The sequence below is a fragment of the Eleginops maclovinus genome, chromosome 15 (genome assembly GCF_036324505.1).
Source record: "Eleginops maclovinus isolate JMC-PN-2008 ecotype Puerto Natales chromosome 15, JC_Emac_rtc_rv5, whole genome shotgun sequence".
NCBI lineage: Eukaryota > Metazoa > Chordata > Actinopteri > Perciformes > Eleginopidae > Eleginops > Eleginops maclovinus.
The window spans coordinates 134,392-155,476 of record NC_086363.1 but is presented as its reverse complement, the minus strand read 5'-3'; the positions used below and the strand labels follow the sequence as shown (position 1 = coordinate 155,476).

General features: G+C 37.4%; 1 protein-coding gene across 6 annotated transcripts; it reads left to right on the top strand.

Moving 5' to 3' along the window:
* The first annotated feature begins 1,055 nt into the window (after window positions 1-1,055).
* Window positions 1,056-20,951, top strand: cep43 (centrosomal protein 43). Of its 6 annotated transcripts, XM_063901964.1 has the most exons (13): window positions 1,057-1,261; window positions 2,061-2,114; window positions 2,336-2,390; window positions 2,713-2,801; window positions 3,081-3,188; window positions 3,267-3,314; window positions 3,492-3,655; window positions 4,074-4,115; window positions 5,934-6,043; window positions 6,208-6,276; window positions 8,411-8,444; window positions 13,772-13,859; window positions 20,794-20,951. In XM_063901964.1, the coding sequence occupies exons 1-13, from the start codon at window positions 1,178-1,180 to the stop codon at window positions 20,872-20,874; spliced, it is 1,026 nt and encodes a 341-aa protein (XP_063758034.1). In that variant the 5' UTR covers window positions 1,057-1,177; the 3' UTR covers window positions 20,875-20,951. The 6 variants fall into 6 exon arrangements, with proteins under 6 accessions (XP_063758039.1, XP_063758034.1, XP_063758036.1 ...); XM_063901966.1 differs by lacking the exon at window positions 3,267-3,314; XM_063901965.1 differs by lacking the exon at window positions 4,074-4,115.
* Window positions 20,952-21,085: the final 134 nt, after the last annotated feature.

Sequence of the window (21,085 nt, the reverse complement as noted above, 5' to 3'; positions counted from 1 at the left end):
AAAATAGAAGTACTCAGATCTTGTTGTTGAGTAAAATAGAAGTACTCAGATCTTGTACTTGAGTAAAGTACAAGTACTCAGATCTTGTACTTGAGTAAAGTAGAAGTACTCAGATCTTGTTGTTGAGTAAAATAGAAGTACTCAGATCTTGTACTTGAGTAAAGTACAAGTACTCAGGTCTTGTACTTGAGTAAAGTAGAAGTACTCAGGTCTTGTACTTGAGTAAAGTACAAGTACTCAGGTCTTGTACTTGAGTAAAGTAGAAGTACTCAGGTCTTGTACTTGAGTAAAGTAGAAGTACTCAGGTCTTGTTGTTGAGTAAAGTAGAAGTACTCAGATCTTGTACTTGAGTAAAGTACAAGTACTCAGGTCTTGTACTTGAGTAAAGTAGAAGTACTCAGGTCTTGTACTTGAGTAAAGTACAAGTACTCAGGTCTTGTACTTGAGTAAAGTAGAAGTACTCAGGTCTTGTACTTGAGTAAAGTAGAAGTACTCAGGTCTTGTACTTGAGTAAAGTAGGAGTACTCAGGTCTTGTACTTGAGTAAAGTAGAAGTACTCAGGTCTTGTACTTGAGTAAAGTAGAAGTACTCAGGTCTTGTACTTGAGTAAAGTAGAAGTACTCAGGTCTTGTACTTGAGTAAAGTAGGAGTACTCAGGTCTTGTACTTGAGTAAAGTAGAAGTACTCAGGTCTTGTACTTGAGTAAAGTAGAAGTACTCAGGTCTTGTACTTGAGTAAAGTAGAAGTACTCAGGTCTTGTTCTTGAGTAAAAGTAGAAGTACTCAGGTCTTGTACTTGAGTAAAGTAGAAGTACTCAGATCTTGTTCTTGAGTAAAGTAGAAGTACTCTGATCTTGCACTTGAGTAAAGTAGAAGTACACAGATCTAGTACTTAGTAAAAGTAGAAGTACACAGATCTAGTACTTAGTAAAAGTAGAAGTACACAGATCTAGTACTTAGTAAAAGTAGAAGTACACAGATCTAGTACTTAGTAAAAGTAGAAGTACTCAGGTCTTTTCCTTGTGAAGGGATTCAGAACCTGAACTATGAGTAGGTCCTCCGGAACAGAGAGGGGCGGTGATGCTCCTTTAAGCTGAGCCGACCGAAGAAGAAGAGAGGAGGCTTGTTTTGGTCTGTTAGCAGAACTAGCTGTTAGCAGTTAGAAGTTACCTGTTATCATGTCTGCCACAGAGGACGACACGGAGCTGCGGGACCTGCTGATCCAGAACCTGGAGAACAACGGTCTGCTCAACAAGCTGAAGGTCCTCCTCTTAACACTCCACTTCATATTCTACCTTAATGTCCGGTCTCTATGTGTTGGACCGGCTGGCAGCGCTAGGCTAATGTTAGCAGCTCCTCCCTGTTCAGCCTGTCTGCAGATCAGAGTCCTGCTGGGAACCCGGACCTGTTCAGAAACACCAAAGCGGATTTTAGTTTATTTTATAGCATTCAAAATGTCCGTTTTAACCAGAGAGAGGCCATCTCTGTTCTCTGTGGCTGGTTATAACTGTGTGGTGATCATTGGAGATAGAGATGAACATTATTATCTCTACTGCGGACAATTCATCTTCACATAAAGAAGAGATCTGTCCAATCCAGATGACCCAGAGTCTCCTAAAACTTTATGATCAACCCAAAGTTCATCTGAATCAGTCCACAGAGAACAGATATGGCCTCTCTCTGGTTAAAACTGACATCAAGGATCCTGAAAAGGTCAGAAATGGATTCAGCGTCCCCAATAACCCCCAGAACCAGTCCAGAACTGTCCAGATCTGACAAGACATGTAAACTATTGTCCACCTACAGAGAGCTATAATGCTAAATAACACAGCTGATGCTAACTGTGCTAATGTCCCAGCATCTGCAGGTTAGCCTCCAGCAGTGTCTCTGAGCCAGAGACCCCTACTCTACATTTCTATCAGAGGACTGTGGGGTCTCATCATGTCTGGGTTCACAGCAGGTCTGTGGACTGCAGACAGACCAGGATGGGAAGAGGATCCGAAAGGACCTGATTTATTTATTACTGTATGACCTCACATCTCTCCCCCTGTTTGCCTGCAGGCGGAGATGAGGGCAGCAGTGTTCCTGGCCATGGAGGAGCAGGACAAACTGGAGGTGGGTGTAAAGATTCTTCTTCTGTGGTGCTCCTTCTCCTGTAGTGTGGTCCGTAAGTGTCAGTGCATGTCAATGGCCTGCAAAGGCTGAAATCCTAGTGTTCCGTCAGAGGGAGTCTCTCTCCCACTGCCTTCTATCCTGTTTGTCTCGTTGAGTCCTCTGAGCTGCACCCTGTGTGTGGAAGTGCTGTAGTGCTCATTATATTAACTTGTTGTTCTCAGAACAAAACTCCCCTGGTCAATGAGAACCTGAAGAAATGTCTCAACACTAAAGACGGTGAGTTTCCTCTCCTTCAGCTCTGCTGCTGTAGTTCCTGTTCCCCCCACAGGGCAGCGCTGTGAGCCTTCACTACAGCAGGACTTCCTCTCCTGATTAAAGGGTCCTACAGAGAGACGTTCAGCGGGATGTAAAGAGGGTTTTCTCAGTCAGCAAGTCACTTCATACACACCAAGTTAAAGAAGTTAGACGATAAAGATATAATTATATGTTGCACATTGTTAACAACACTGACTCTAAACCTGAGCAATACTCAGTATGAATGAATGAGGGCTTGTGATGCGTTCAGGTACTTCAGTCCTGATTCTACTTGTGTTTGCAGGCCGTCTGGTGGCCGGTCTGATCGTGGACTTCCTGCAAGTCTTTCACCTGGACTTCAGCCTGGCTGTGTTCCAGCCGGAGATCAACTCTGTGAGTGAGAGCACTTCCTTTCAGCCTGCTGCCCACCATCCAACAACGGCATCCCCATCCAATATCAATGCTAACGTTAGCCCATAGCTCGGCATCAATGCTAGCTGCAGAAGGCTCAATCCGACGTGTGTGTGTGTGTGTGTGTGTGTGTGTGTGTGTGTGTGTGTGTGTGTGTGTGTGTGTGTGTGTGTGTGTGTGTGTGTGTGTGTGTGTGTGTGTGTGTGTGTGTGTGTGTGTGTGTGTGTGTGTGTGTGTGTGTGTGTGTGTGTGTGTGTGTAGGTGAGTGGGGGGGTGAGCAGGGAGCAGCTGTGCAGAGATCTGGGTCTGGGGGAGTGTGAGGGCAACAGGAAGAGCCCTCTGCTGCTGGAGCTGGTGAAGAGGGGCCAGGTGAGTGTGTGTGTGTGTGTGTGTGTGTGTGTGTGATAACATATATTTAATAACTAATGTAAATGAACGCTCCTGCAGGAGGTGCAGGCCTCTGAGGTCAGGAGGAGCCCTCCAGCTCTCCCAAAGGTATATATATGATGATGATGATGATGATTGTACAGTGAATGGGTGAAGAGTAAACAGCTGAAGATGCAGAATGAGAGGAAACGGATGCATTTTGACCATGTTGACTGAAGGCAGGGAAAACCCCACCCTCTGATTGGCCGACATCGCTCAATGTGTGGCACGTTGTTTCCTCTGCAGGCGGAGGCGGGCTCTGTGGGAGGACACTTCCAGCCTCCCGACGGCCGGGAGCAGCAGCAGCAGCAGGAGAAGGAGCAGCAGGAGGAGGAAGGTGATGACCACGAGGACGACGGAGACTCGTTCTTCGACGACCCGCTGCCAAAACCCCAGAAGACCTACGGCTGGTAAGGGCCCCCCCCCTTTACCTATCACTAAACCTGCAAAAACAGGAGGACGTCCAGCTGAGCGCTGCAGAGAACATACTGCGTACCAGCGGCCGGACCCGCTTCTTTGAGCGGAGTTTCTGCAAATCGAGGGCCCTTAGCAACGGTCTACTATCCTTAGCAACGGTCTGCTATCCTTAGCCACAGTCAGCTATCCTTAGCAACAGTCAGCTATCCTTAGCAACAGTCAGCTATCCTTAGCAACAGTCAGCTATCCTTATAGACGCTCTGCTGTCCTTAGCAACGCTCTGCTGTCCTTAGCAACGCTCTGCTGTCCTTAGCAACGCTCTGCTGTCCTTAGCAACGCTCTGCTGTCTTCAGCATCTGGATGTTGAGTTTGTTCTGGAGGGTTGAAACAGTGTTCTGTGTTCCTGTGAAGCCGAACGTCTCCAGTGGGAGGAAAGGACTCGGGTCAGAAGCTGTGAGTACCTCATTTCATCGTCTTATTGAAGAGCTTTAATGAATATGTGATTTACTTTTAGGATTCAACATTTTATTTCCTGAACATTTCCACTACTTTCTCAAATACTCACACATTCGTCCTGATTGAGTTCTCCTTGTAATATTTGCTTTCCTCATCATACAACAAAACCATTCCTTAAGAATAGAGACACATGAACCCTCTCCCCCAAAATGTACTCCATATATTTTCTCAAACATTTGAAATGAAAATATTTAGTTATTTTTTCTTAAATGTTATAAAAAGTTTGCTGCACTTCGACTGAAATCTTTCATCCTATAAATATTTTTCCTTTAATGCAACCAGCGTGAGTTAGTGCTGCGTATCGGTACGCCGAACCGGTACTGGACTTGTAAAAAGTTTCAGTTCAAGTCCGGTTAGAACCGGAACGTCGGGAACCGGTACTTGGACTCGCAAAAAAAACTAGCACTTATACATTCTCCTTTTTATTCTAAACCATCTAAAACCTTCCATAGATCCAGAAATCTGCGCTGAGAAAAGACAAAGCATCGTGTCGGCTTCTGATATGGCGGCCCTTACTGAACTCAGCGAGTCTCGCAAAATATCGCAACTGCTCGGGAAGTCAAGTCAAGGGAAGCTAGCGATGTGATTGGCTTAGACATAGTGGACAGCGTGGGCTGCTGTGGTCGCCATATTGGATATTTGGTAGTGTAGCTAACTCCTTTGTTTGGTCTACGGCGTCACGGGTCACGTAAACACAATGCCGCTTTGAATCCAGTGAGGTGTGGGATCATGTGACGGAACTGCCGCTAGATACTGCAACGTGTAACCTGTGCGGGAAAGTGATCAAGTGTGCTGGGGGAACATCGGACATAGCGAGGCACTTGAGGCGAAACCACAAAATAGAAACTACTCCACACACAGCCTCAGCCTCATTGGCGGCGATGTTTGGCGAGCAAAATAACAAGGATCGAGGTAAACTGAGCAATACTGTTTGGATAATAGGCTTTAATTTTAAACAGGCTTTAATTTTAAACAGGCTTTAATTTTAAACAGGCTTTAATTTTAAACAGGCTTTCATTTTAAACAGGCTTTCATTTTAAACAGGCTTTCATTTTAAACAGGCTTTCATTTTAAACAGGCTTTAATTTTAAACAGGCTTTAATTTTAAACAGGCGTTAATTTTAAACAGGCTTTCATTTTAAACAGGCTTTCATTTTAAACAGGCTTTAATTTTAAACAGGCTTTAATTTTAAACAGGCTTTCATTTTAAACAGGCTTTAATTTTAAACAGGCTTTCTTAGCTTTATATTATAAGATATATTAGCAGCAGCATCGGGACTAGCCCACTAGGGCGTTTATTCAGCCTCATCTTCTCTTGTGCGGGGAGCTTTGGGTTCGGTTACTTTAGTTTGGTGAATGAAATACAGGTTTGAGCTTTGTAGTACACTAGTGGTTTACTGTAGTTGATGTCATAAGTCATTTGTAGACTAAGGGGCAAAAAGTGTTTGTCACTCTTTTAAATATTTGTACTTTGTAGAGAAATGTGGACACAAGTTGGAAGGACGGGAGCAGGGAACACAAAACACCGGACGAGTTTGAGTTTGAGTTGATTATGAGTTTATTTTCCATTGATAATTAGATTACAATAAGTTACTCACACAAGCCATGGGTTCAGGTTCAGGTCCGGACTTATAAGTCCGGACCTGAACCTGAACCTCTGGACTTGAGTCCGGACCTGAACCTGAATGTGAGTCCAGGTCCAGGCACTAGTGAGTCAGTTCCTCCTCTCCTGCCCCCTCACCTGTTTGTTCCCAGGAAGGAGGAGGCGCCCGGGGCCAGAGGGAGTCCAGCCGGGTCCCTGTCGGAGAACCAGAGACCTGGAGGGGGGGGCAGCAGCGCCTCGGAGCACAGCCACAGTAGGAACGGTGGGTTTAGATTTCACAGACAGAACATCAATCCTATTGGCTAGGAGAGCAGAGCAGAACCTGCCAGCTAACCAATCAGAGCAGACTGGGCTCTGGTTTCAGACGGAGGGTGAGCAGAAGGAACATCAACTCTTTAATGACTCGTGTCTGTCCACTTCCTGCAGGAGCGTCCAGACAGCGAGGCTGCAGGGACTCCAAGACCCCCAACGACAAAACTGCGTCTCTGCATCTCGGTACGTCACACAGCTCCTCTGTTCTTCAACACAATGACGTCAGCAGCTGCTTTCAGGGTCCATCTCAGCCAGAACTCTCAGAACCACAGGAAGATGTCCAGGAGTCAGGGTCCATCTCAGCCAGAACTCTCAGAACCACAGGAAGATGTCGAGGAGTCAGGGTCCATCTCAGCCAGAACTCTCAGAACCACAGGAAGATGTCGAGGAGTCAGGGTCCATCTCAGCCAGAACACTCAGAACCACAGGAAGATGTCCAGGAGTCAGGGTCCATCTCAGCCAGAACTCTCAGAACCACAGGAAGAGGTCCAGGAGTCAGGGTCCATCTCAGCCAGAACTCTCAGAACCACAGGAAGATGTCGAGGAGTCAGGGTCCATCTCAGCCAGAACTCTCAGAACCACAGGAAGAGGTCCAGGAGTCAGGGTCCATCTCAGCCAGAACTCTCAGAACCGCAGGAAGAGGTCCAGGAGTCAGGGTCCATCTCAGCCAGAACTCTCAGAACCACAGGAAGAGGTCCAGGAGTCAGGGTCCATCTCAGCCAGAACTCTCAGAACCACAGGAAGAGGTCCAGGAGTCAGGGTCCATCTCAGCCAGAACTCTCAGAACCACAGGAAGAGGTCCAGGAGTCAGGGTCCATCTCAGCCAGAACTATCAGAACCACAGGAAGAGGTCCAGGAGTTAGGGTCCATCTCAGCCAGAACTCTCAGAACCACAGGAAGAGGTCCAGGAGTCAGGGTCCATCTCAGCCAGAACTCTCAGAACCACAGGAACAGGTCCAGGAGTCAGGGGTTCCTCTCAGCCAGAGCTTAGACCCCCGGGCAGGTGTACTTCCCCGGGTCAGATTCACTGAAGCAGCTTTTAGCTTCTATGCGCTGCAGATCTGGATCAGACTGCCTGATCCTCTGAGGTCCGCCCCAACCTGGGTTCTTTAAATCAGGGCTAGAAACCTGTCTCTCTAACACTGCCGGTCCTGAGACCCTCTCACCGGCAGCCATTCTTTGTCTCCTCTATGAACCGTCAGTTAGTCTGCATTGTGGTCTGAAGCACTGTGAGCTGCAACACAGCCTGCTGGGTCTACTCTGAATACCAGCAGGAGTTTTTCAAACCAGACCTAATGTAGTTTCACACATTCACACTCTGATGTCTTTGTTGACAAATGTTTTATTTACAGGGATTTGAATGTCATAAGCAGCCTGACTTAAAGAAGCAGTACTCTTGGGTTTAAGGACCCAGTGGTAGTGTTGTCACGATACCGAGTCAAGAATTGCGATTTCGATCCTTTTCTTAAAAAAGGGGAAACCGTCTTAAACCTCATTATTGTGCTTTATTTCAAACCTGGAAAAAAAACAAGTCAAACTAAGTACTTGTAGTAGATGAAGTACATTATTCAATAGTTTACATTAACTTTGGATAATAGCACAACTAAATGGAGTGCTCTGTTCCTCTCACGCCCTCCCCCTCTCTCCCTCTCCTGACAGCCAGTCGTATCAGTCTCATGCAGCTCAATGATCCAGTACTGAGTGACCCGACAGTGAAGAACAAACGCATGAATAACTCGTTTAGCTCGTTGCAGCTGTAGATGAGATAGTTAAGTGTGTTAGGTCTTTAACTTGAAGTAGGTGTTTGGCTCGGTGCACCGGTCCCGTCACAGCGGGCGGAGCTGCGGCGGTGATCCTGTAGATCCTGTAGTGTCTCCGTCAGCGGGGATGAAACCAAAATATTTCCAAATTTCGTTTCTTGCGTCTTTTTTGTCGCCAAGTCGCATCGCCAACAGCACTCCCACTCGCAGCCATGCTCTCGTTTTGTCACATGATCTGACAGCTGGAGCGTGCATGAGAGCGGGGGAGACACTGCAGGCAGGCTGCAGGGAGTGGAAGCAGAACACACACAGGAAGTACGCTCTTATTAAAGCGATGTCATTCTCAAAGTACCGGTACTGATGAAATGGGGGAATGGTTGCGTTTTTAACGGGAGGGTATCGCGATGCCTTTCTAGTACCGGTGCACCGTGCAACACTACCCAGTGGTATGAACCCGATTTAAAGAAGACACCTGACAGGATGAGGTCTGAGTGAAGATGGCAGAGGGTAGGAGTAGGAGAGTAATCTGATTACTCAGATGTGTTTCTGCTTCTCAGAGGGCGAGGAGGACTATGATGACGACTTCAACAGGTGAGACCATCAGGTTTATTTACATACTTTGCCTTCCTAAATAACCACTGTGATGATGATAAATAACCTTGATTCATTTCTTTTACCGTGACGACCGTCTGAGGAGAGACAGAAGATGATGTGTGTGTACACCGCGTTCCAAGTTATTATGCAAATTATATCTCTCTCAGATTTTCCTAAATAGTCGATGCAAATGACAGTCAGTATCATTTCAAGTCATCAACCGTTAGAGTATGATTCGAGTTTTATTGAACAAACCTCCCATTGATTACAGTGTTTTTATTATTATTGATTACAGTATTATTATTATTATTGATTACAGTATTATTATTATTATTGATTACAGTATTATTATTATTATTGATTACAGTATTATTATTATTATTGATTACAGTATTATTATTATTATTGATTACAGTATTATTATTATTATTGATTACAGTATTATTATTATTATTGATTACAGTATTATTATTATTATTGATTACAGTATTATTATTATTATTATTATTGATTACAGTATTATTATTATTATTATTATATTATTTTATTATTATTGATTACAGTATTATTATTATTGATTACAGTATTATTATTATTATTGATTACAGTATTATTATTATTATTGATTACAGTATTATTATTATTATTGATTACAGTATTATTATTATTATTGATTACAGTATTATTATTATTGATTACAGTATTTTTATTATTATTGATTACAGTATTTTTATTATTATTGATTACAGTATTATTATTATTATTGATTACAGTATTATTATTATTATTGATTACAGTATTATTATTATTATTGATTACAGTATTATTATTATTATTGATTACAGTATTATTATTATTATTATTGATTACAGTATTTTTATTATTATTGATTACAGTATTATTATTATTATTGATTACAGTATTTTTATTATTATTGATTACAGTATTTTTATTATTATTGATTACAGTATTATTATTATTATTGATTACAGTATTATTATTATTATTATTGATTACAGTATTATTATTATTATTGATTACAGTATTATTATTATTATTATTGATTACAGTATTTTTATTATTATTGATTACAGTATTTTTATTATTATTGATTACAGTATTTTTATTATTATTGATTACAGTATTATTATTATTATTGATTACAGTATTATTATTATTATTATTGATTACATTGTTATTATTGATTACATTATTATTATTGATTACAGTATTTTTATTATCATTATTGATTACAGTATTATCATTATTGATTACAGTATTATTATTATTGATTACAGTATTATTTTTATTATTGATTACAGTATTTTTATTATTATTGATTACAGTATTATTATTATCATTATTATTGATTACAGTATTTTTATTATTATTATTATTGATTACAGTATTAGTATTATTATTATTATTGATTACAGTATTATTATTATTGATTACAGTATTATTATTATTGATTACAGTATTATTATTATTGATTATTATTGATTACAGTATTATTATTATTATTATTATTGATTACAGTATTATTATTATTGATTACAGTATTATTATTATTATTATTATTGATTACAGTATTATTATTATTGATTACAGTATTATTATTGTTATTATTATTGATTACAGTATTATTATTATTGATTATTATTGATTACAGTATTATTATTATTATTATTGATTACAGTATTATTATTATTGATTACAGTATTATTATTATTATTGATTACAGTATTATTATTATTGATTACAGTATTATTATTATTGATTATTATTGATTACAGTATTATTATTATTATTGATTACAGTATTTTATTATTATTATTGATTACAGTATTATTATTGTTATTGATTACAGTATTTTTATTATTATTGATTACAGTATTATTATTATTATTATTGATTACAGTATTATTATTATTATTGATTACAGTGTTATTATTATTATGGATTACAGTATTTTATTATTATTATTGATTACAGTATTATTATTATTGATTACAGTATTTTATTATTATTATTGATTACAGTATTATTATTATTATTATTGATTACAGTATTATTATTATTATTGATTACAGTGTTATTATTATTATTGATTACAGTATTTTATTATTATTATTGATTACAGTATTATTATTATTATTATTGATTACAGTATTATTATTATTGATTACAGTATTATTATTATCATTATTATTGATTACAGTATTATTATTGTTATTATTATTGATTACAGTATTATTATTATTATTGATTACAGTATTATTATTATTGATTACAGTATTATTATTATTGATTACAGTATTATTATTATTATTATTATTGATTACAGTATTATTATTATTATTATTATTGATTACAGTATTATTATTGTTATTATTATTGATTACAGTATTATTATTATTATTGATTACAGTATTATTATTATCATTATTATTGATTACAGTATTATTATTGTTATTATTATTGATTACAGTATTATTATTATTATTATTGATTACAGTATTATTATTATTGATTACAGTATTATTATTATTATTATTGATTACAGTATTATTATTATTGATTACAGTATTATTATTATTGATTACAGTATTTTATTATTATTATTGATTACAGTATTATTATTGTTATTGATTACAGTGTTATTATTATTATTGATTACAGTATTATTATTATTATTGATTACAGTATTATTATTATTATTGATTACAGTATTATTATTATTATTGATTACAGTATTATTATTATTGATTACAGTATTATTATTATTATTATTATTATTATTGATTACAGTATTATTATTATTATTATTGATTACAGTATTATTATTATTATTGATTACAGTATTATTATTATTATTATTATTGATTACAGTATTATTATTATTGTTATTGATTACAGTATTATTATTATTATTATTATTGATTACAGTATTATTATTATTATTATTATTGATTACAGTATTATTATTATTATTGATTACAGTATTATTATTATTGTTATTGATTACAGTATTATTATTATTATTGATTACAGTATTATTATTATTATTATTATTGATTACAGTATTATTATTATTATTATTATTGATTACAGTATTTTTATTATTATTATTGATTACAGTATTTTTATTATTATTATTGATTACAGTATTTTTATTATTATTGATTACAGTATTATTATTATTATTGATTACAGTATTTTTATTATTATTGATTACAGTATTATTAGTATTATTATTGATTACAGTATTTTTATTATTATTGATTACAGTATTTTTATTATTATTGATTACAGTATTATTATTATTATTATTATTGATTACAGTATTTTTTTATTATTATGATTACAGTATTATTATTATTATTGATTACAGTATTATTAGTATTATTATTGATTACATTATTATTATTATTATTGATTACAGTATTTTTTTATTATTATTGATAAGTGTATTATTATTATTATTATTGATTACAGTATTTTTATTATTATTGATTACAGTATTATTATTATTATTATTGATTACAGTATTTTTTATTATAATTGATTACAGTATTTTTATTATTGATTACAGTATTATTATTATTATTGATTACAGTATTTTTATTATTATTGATTACAGTATTATTATTATTATTATTGATTACAGTATTATTATTATTATTGATTACAGTATTTTTATTATTATTGATTACAGTATTATTATTATTATTATTGATTACAGTATTTTTATTATTATTGATTACAGTATTATTATTATTATTATTGATTACAGTATTTTTTTATTATTATTGATTACAGTATTTTTATTATTATTGATTACAGTATTATTATTATTTTTATTGATTACAGTATTTTTATTATTATTGATTACAGTATTTTTATTATTATTGATTACAGTATTATTATTATTGATTACAGTATTTTTATTATTGATTACAGTATTATTATTATTGATTACAGCATTTTTATTATTATTGATTACAGTATTTTTATTATTGATTACAGTATTTTTATTATTATTGATTACAGTATTATTATTGATTACAGTATTATTATTATTATTGATTACAGTATTTTTATTACTATTGATTACAGTATTATTATTATTATTGATTACAGTATTATTATTATTATTGATTACAGTATTTTTATTATTGATTACAGTATTATTATTATTATTGATTATAGTATTATTATTGATTACAGTATTATTATTATTATTGATTACAGTATTATTATTATTATTGATTACAGTATTTTTATTATTATTGATTACAGTATTTTTATTATTATTGATTACAGTATTTTTATTATTATTGATTACAGTATTTTCTTCACAAATTAAAAGCTCAAAATGCTCTGTTCCAAATCTTTATGCACAACAGAGTTTCAGAACATCTGATGGGTTGTAAAGAACTACACTCGGTCACTGATCGGGTTTCAGGTCCAGGTACCTTTTACCTTGCTGCGTTGTTGTTGGATCTGACAGAGAGGCAGTAACTGGCCATCTTTGTAAAGTAGACGGGTGATCATGTGATAAGTACTATTCCATCTAGTGGAGATGTCCTGGATGAGACGGTGATCCGGAGTCTCCATCTGTTTCTGCTTAACCTTTAGTTTGCTTGAAGCCAATTCACTTTTTTTAAAGTGCTCCACAGCAGCCCTCGCCGCTCCTAGTGCATTACTGATCTGTGTTTGCTTCAGAGCATGGTTGACCACCAGCTGTAAGATGTGGCCTGCACAACGGACCGACAGCCACCCATGTCTATCTTGTAAAAGGTTAGCAGCCAGCCCCATATTACGGGCATTGTCATGGACAATCCCTACAATCTTGGAGGGAGGGAGTTCAAACTTTTCTAAAGCCTCCTCAATCCACTCTGCGATGTTGGCGCCAGTGTGCCGTTCCTCAAGTGGCATTGTTGTCAGGCAGAGAACCTTTTTCTTTCCCATATTGCTGAAACCTCAGGCCTGCTTAATAATGTGGAACTCCCTAAAAGTGTTTTCCTTTGATTGGGCTCACCTGGCAAACTAATTATCACAGGTGTCTGAGATTGATTTCAATGATCCAAAGAGCCCTGAGACACAATACCATTTAATTAAAAAACAAAACATTCAATGTTTATGACAGTTAAATCCAATTTGCATAATCATTTGGAACGCGGTGTATATATATATATATATATATATATATATATATATAATATAGGTCAGCGGGTCAGCGGGTCAGAGGGTCAGAGGGTGTGTGTGATATAAGTGAACATGAGTAATCAGTGAGGAGGTGAACCTGTGGTGTGTTGCAGCCATCGTTCAGATCTGTCCCGGAGTGAGCTGAGCATCGGAGAGGAGATCGACGAGGTGTCCATCGAGGGCCCGGAGACCAGCGACAAGGTGACCACTCCTCCACAAATCTGCACATCCTCAGATACATTACAGTCCAATAGGAACAGTTACAGTCCAATAGGAACAGTTACAGTCCAATAGGAACAGTTACAGTCCAATAGGAACAGTTACAGTCCAATAGGGACAGTTACAGTCCAATAGGAACAGTTACAGTCCAATAGGGACAGTTACAGTCCAATAGGAACAGTTACAGTTACAGTCCAATAGGGACAGTTACAGTCCAATAGGAACAGTTACAGTTACAGTCCAATAGGGACAGTTACAGTCCAATAGGAACAGTTACAGTCCAATAGGGACAGTGACAGTTACAGTCCAATAGGAACAGTTACAGTCCAATAGTGACAGTAACAGTCCGATAGGAACAGTTACAGTTACAGTCCAATAGGGACAGTTACAGTTACAGTCCAATAGGAACAGTTACAGTCCAATAGTGACAGTAACAGTCCAATAGGAACAGTTACAGTTACAGTCCAATAGGAACAGTTACAGTTACAGTCCAATAGTAACAGTTACAGTTACAGTCCAATAGGAACAGTTACAGTTACAGTCCAATAGTAACAGTTACAGTCCAATAGGAACAGTTACAGTTACAGTCCAATAGGAACAGTTAGTTACAGTCCAATAGGAACAGTTACAGTCCAATAGTAACAGTTACAGTCCAATAGGAACAGTTACAGTCCAATAGTGACAGTAACAGTCCGATAGGAACAGTTACAGTCCAATAGGAACAGTTACAGTTACAGTCCAATAGTAACAGTTACAGTCCAATAGGAACAGTTACAGTTACAGTCCAATAGTAACAGTTACAGTCCAATAGGAACAGTTACAGTGACAGTCCAATAGTGACAGTTACAGTTACAGTCCAATAGGAACAGTTACAGTTACAGTCCAATAGTAACAGTTACAGTCCAATAGGAACAGTTACAGTTACAGTCCAATAGTAACAGTTACAGTCCAATAGGAACAGTTACAGTGACAGTCCAATAGTAACAGTTACAGTTACAGTCCAATAGGAACAGTTACAGTTACAGTCCAATAGTAACAGTTACAGTCCAATAGGAACAGTTACAGTTACAGTCCAATAGGAACAGTTACAGTCCAATAGGAACAGTTACAGTGACAGTCCAATAGTAACAGTTACAGTCCAATAGGAACAGTTACAGTTACAGTCCAATAGGAACAGTTACAGTCCAATAGGAACAGTTACAGTTACAGTCCAATAGGAACAGTTACAGTGACAGTCCAATAGTGACAGTTACAGTTACAGTCCAATAGGAACAGTTACAGTTACAGTCCAATAGTAACAGTTACAGTCCAATAGGAACAGTTACAGTTACAGTCCAATAGTAACAGTTACAGTCCAATAGGAACAGTTACAGTGACAGTCCAATAGTAACAGTTACAGTTACAGTCCAATAGGAACAGTTACAGTTACAGTCCAATAGTAACAGTTACAGTCCAATAGGAACAGTTACAGTTACAGTCCAATAGGAACAGTTACAGTCCAATAGTAACAGTTACAGTTACAGTCCAATAGTAACAGTTACAGTTACAGTCCAATAGGGACAGTTACAGTTACAGTCCAATAGTGACAGTTACAGTCCAATAGGGACAGTTACAGTTACAGTCCAATAGTAACAGTTACAGTCCAATAGGAACAGTTACAGTTACAGTCCAATAGTGACAGTTACAGTTACAGTCCAATAGGAACAGTTACAGTTACAGTCCAATAGTGACAGTTACAGTCCAATAGGGACAGTTACAGTTACAGTCCAATAGTAACAGTTACAGTCCAATAGTGACAGTTACAGTCCAATAGGGACAGTTACAGTCCAATAGTAACAGTTACAGTTACAGTCCAATAGTAACAGTTACAGTCCAATAGGGACAGTTACAGTTACAGTCCAATAGTAACAGTTACAGTCCAATAGTAACAGTTACAGTCCAATAGTGACAGTTACAGTTACAGTCCAATAGGGACAGTTACAGTCCAATAGTAACAGTTACAGTTACAGTCCAATAGTAACAGTTACAGTCCAATAGGGACAGTTACAGTTACAGTCCAATAGTAACAGTTACAGTCCAATAGTAACAGTTACAGTCCAATAGTGACAGTTACAGTTACAGTCCAATAGGAACAGTTACAGTTACAGTCCAATAGTGACAGTTACAGTCCAATAGGGACAGTTACAGTTACAGTCCAATAGTAACAGTTACAGTCCAATAGTGACAGTTACAGTCCAATAGTAACAGTTACAGTTACAGTCCAATAGTAACAGTTACAGTCCAATAGTGACAGTTACAGTCCAATAGTAACAGTTACAGTCCAATAGTTACAGTTACAGTTACAGTCCAATAGGAACAGTTACAGTTACAGTCCAATAGGAACAGTTACAGTTACAGTCCAATAGTGACAGTTACAGTTACAGTCCAATAGTGACAGTTACAGTCCAATAGTAACAGTTACAGTCCAATAGTTACAGTTACAGTTACAGTCCAATAGGAACAGTTACAGTTACAGTCCAATAGGAACAGTTACAGTTACAGTCCAATAGGAACAGTTACAGTTACAGTCCAATAGTGACAGTTACAGTCCAATAGGGACAGTTACAGTTACAGTCCAATAGTAACAATTACAGTCCAATAGTGACAGTTACAGTCCAATAGGGACAGTTACAGTCCAATAGTAACAGTTACAGTTACAGTCCAATAGTAACAGTTACAGTCCAATAGTGACAGTTACAGTCCAATAGGGACAGTTACAGTTACAGTCCAATAGTAACAGTTACAGTCCAATAGTGACAGTTACAGTCCAATAGTGACAGTTACAGTCCAATAGGAACAGTTACAGTTACAGTCCAATAGTAACAGTTACAGTCCAATAGTGACAGTTACAGTCCAATAGGAACAGTTACAGTTACAGTCCAATAGTGACAGTTACAGTCCAATAGTGACAGTTACAGTCCAATAGTAACAGTTACAGTTACAGTCCAATAATAACAGTTACAGTTACAGTCCAATAGTAACAGTTACAGTTACAGTCCAATAGTGACAGTTACAGTCCAATAGGAACAGTTACAGTCCAATAGTAACAGTTACAGTCCAATAGTGACAGTTACAGTCCAATAGGAACAGTTACAGTTACAGTCCAATAGTGACAGTTACAGTCCAATAGTAACAGTTACAGTCCAATAGTTACAGTTACAGTCCAATAGTAACAGTTACAGTCCAATAGTAACAGTTACAGTTACAGTCCAATAGTAACAGTTACAGTCCAATAGTGACAGTTACAGTCCAATAGGAACAGTTACAGTTACAGTCCAATAGTAACAGTTACAGTCCAATAGTTACAGTTACAGTCCAATAGGAACAGTTACAGTTACAGTCCAATAGTTACAGTTACAGTCCAATAGTGACAGTTACAGTCCAATAGGAACAGTTACAGTTACAGTCCAATAGGAACAGTTACAGTTACAGTCCAATAGTGACAGTTACAGTCCAATAGTGACAGTTACAGTCCAATAGTAACAGTTACAGTCCAATAGTAACAGTTACAGTCCAATAGTTAGTTACAGTCCAATAGTAACAGTTACAGTCCAATAGTGACAGTTACAGTTACAGTCCAATAGTGACAGTTACAGTCCAATAGTAACAGTTACAGTCCAATAGTTACAGTTACAGTCCAATAGGAACAGTTACAGTTACAGTCCAATAGTGACAGTTACAGTCCAATAGTAACAGTTACAGTCCAATAGGGACAGTTACAGTTACAGTCCAATAGTAACAGTTACAGTCCAATAGTTACAGTTACAGTCCAATAGGAACAGTTACAGTTACAGTCCAATAGTGACAGTTACAGTCCAATAGTAACAGTTACAGTCCAATAGTGACAGTTACAGTCCAATAGGAACAGTTACAGTCCAATAGTAACAGTTACAGTCCAATAGTGACAGTTACAGTCCAATAGGAACAGTTACAGTCCAATAGGAACAGTTACAGTCCAATAGGAACAGTTACAGTTACAGTCCAATAGGAACAGTGACAGTTACAGTCTGATAGGAACAGTTACAGTCCGATAGGAACAGTTACAGTCCAATAGGAACAGTGACAGTTACAGTCCAATAGGAACAGTTACAGTTACAGTCCAATAGGAGCAGTTACAGTTTCCGTCCAATAGGAACAGTTACAGTTACAGTCCAATAGGAACAGTGACAGTTACAGTCCAATAGGAACAGTTACAGTCCAATAGGAACAGTAACAGTTACAATCCAATAGGAACAGTTACAGTCCAATAGGAACAGTTACAGTCCAATAGGAACAGTTACAGTCCAATAGTGACAGTTACAGTTACAGTCCAATAGGAACAGTTACAGTCCGATAGGAACAGTTACAGTCCAATAGGAACAGTTACAGTTACAGTCCAATAGTCACATTTACAGTCCAATAGGAACAGTTACAGTTACAGTCCAATAGGAACAGTGACATTTACAGTCTGATAGGAACAGTTACAGTCCGATAGGAACAGTTACAGTCCAATAGGAACAGTGACAGTTACAGTCCAATAGGAACAGTTACAGTCCAATAGGAACAGTGACAGTTACAGTCCAATAGGAACAGTTAAAGTTACAGTCCAATAGGAACAGTTACAGTCCAATAGGAACAGTTACAGTCCAATAGGAACAGTTACAGTCCAATAGGAACAGTGACAGTTACAGTCCAATAGTGACAGTTACAGTCCAATAGTGACAGTTACAGTCCAATAGGAACAGTAACAGTCCAATAGGAACAGTTACAGTTACAGTCCAATAGTGACAGTTACAGTTACAGTCCAATAGGAACAGTTACAGTCCAATAGGAACAGTTACAGTCCAATAGGAACAGTTACAGTTACAGTCCAATAGTGACAGTTACAGTTACAGTCCAATAGGAACAGTTACAGTCCAATAGGAACAGTTACAGTTACAGTCCAATAGTGACAGTGACAGTTACAGTCCAATAGTGACAGTTACAGTCCAATAGTGACAGTTACAGTCCAATAGGAACAGTAACAGTCCAATAGGAACAGTTACAGTTACAGTCCAATAGGAACAGTAACAGTTACAATCCAATAGGAACAGTTATAATCCAATAGGAACAGTTACAGTCCAATAGGAACAGTTACAGTTACAGTCCAATAGGAACAGTTACAGTCCAATAGGAACAGTTACAGTCCAATAGGAACAGTTACAGTTACAGTCCAATAGTGACAGTTACAGTTACAGTCCAATAGGAACAGTTACAGTCCAATAGGAACAGTTACAGTTACAGTCCAATAGTGACAGTGACAGTTACAGTCCAATAGTGACAGTTACAGTCCAATAGTGACAGTTACAGTTACAGTCCAATAGGAACAGTTACAGTCCAATAGGAACAGTGACAGTTACAGTCCAATAGGAACAGTGACAGTTACAGTCCAATAGGAACAGTTACAGTCCAATAGGAACAGTTAAAGTTACAGTCCAATAGTGACAGTTACAGTCTGATAGGAACAGTTTCAGTCTGATAGGAACAGTTAAAGTTACAGTTACAGTCCAATAGTGACAGTTACAGTCTGATAGGAACAGTTACAGTCTGATAGGAACAGTTACAGTCCAATAGGAACAGTTACAGTCCAATAGGAACAGTTACAGTCTAATAGGAACAGTTACAGTCTGATAGGAACAGTTACAGTCTGATAGGAACAGTTACAGTCCAATAGGAACAGTTACAGTCCAATAGTCACATTTACAGTCCAATAGTCACAGTTACAGTCTGATAGGAACAGTTACAGTCCAATAGGAACAGTTACAGTCCAATAGGAACAGTTACAGTTACAGTCCAATAGGAACAGTTACAGTTACAGTCCAATAGTGACAGTTACAGTTACAGTCCAATAGGAACAGTTACAGTCCAATAGGAACAGTTACAGTTACAGTCCAATAGTAACAGTTACAGTCCAATAGGGACAGTTACAGTTACAGTCCAATAGTAACAGTTACAGTCCAATAGTGACAGTTACAGTTACAGTCCAATAGTGACAGTTACAGTTACAGTCCAATAGTGACAGTTACAGTTACAGTCCAATAGGAACAGTTACAGTCCAATAGTGACAGTTACAGTTACAGTCCAATAGGAACAGTTACAGTCCAATAGTGACAGTTACAGTCCAATAAGAACAGTTACAGTCCAATAGTGACAGTTACTGTCCAATAGTGACAGTTACTGTCCAATAGGGACAGTTACAGTTGTAGCATCCCAATCGAATTAATACAAGCCTGGACTGATGGTTTAATGTAGTTTATTCCGTTTCCAATATTACTGCATTGACCAACGTAAGAGCTAGGTAGAAATTAAACAGAAGACAAAATGATACACATTAGACACATTAAGCTAAACTCTGTTAGCACTGAAAAGTTAACAAATACACAAATAAACTCCAAATTATTTGACGATTAGACACACACAGATGCAGTTACCTGGTTTCCCTCTCGACTGGAGCGAAACTCCGTTATACTCTCCCGTTATGTCGGGTTACTGCACCGTTTCTCCGTGTTACCGTACTTTATGTTAACGTCTTTCTGTTAACGTCTTTCTGCTCAACTTCCGTTCCTTCAAAATAAAAGCACATCCTTGTTCATGAAAAATAACAAAACAAAAGCAATTTAACAAAGACATGAACCATATTGTTTGGGTTCCTTTACAACAGTCCAATAGTGACTGGCTTGTCAGATTTGTACAGTTCTGGAGTGGTTTTGGGGGTTATTGAGGATGCTCTGACCTCAGAAACGGGTCAGTGTTTCCTAAAGGAGAATCAGAGGAAGCCTCCAGACGGCTCTGATCTGGCTGTTGCTCTGACTCCTCCTCCTGTCCCAGAAGATGAGTTGTGTTTCTGTGTGTGTTTCAGCTGGAGGACGCCACGCAGGACCTGAGCGTCTCTCAGCTGTCTCTCAGTCACGGAGTGGATTACATGGAGGCGGTGCCCTGAGCTCCCACCATGCACCTGTCCCTGCATTCACCCCTGTACAGTTTGATGATGAAATAAATGAATCTGTTGCACAACGATTCATTTGAATGTGTTTCTGTTTTGAGAGTCGGAGCGTCTTTAAAGCAGGTTGAATCTGAAACCATGTTCACAGTGAGGCAGGGGGTGAAGCTGCGAGTAACGGACGGAGGCGCCGGGAGACTTTAGTAACTGA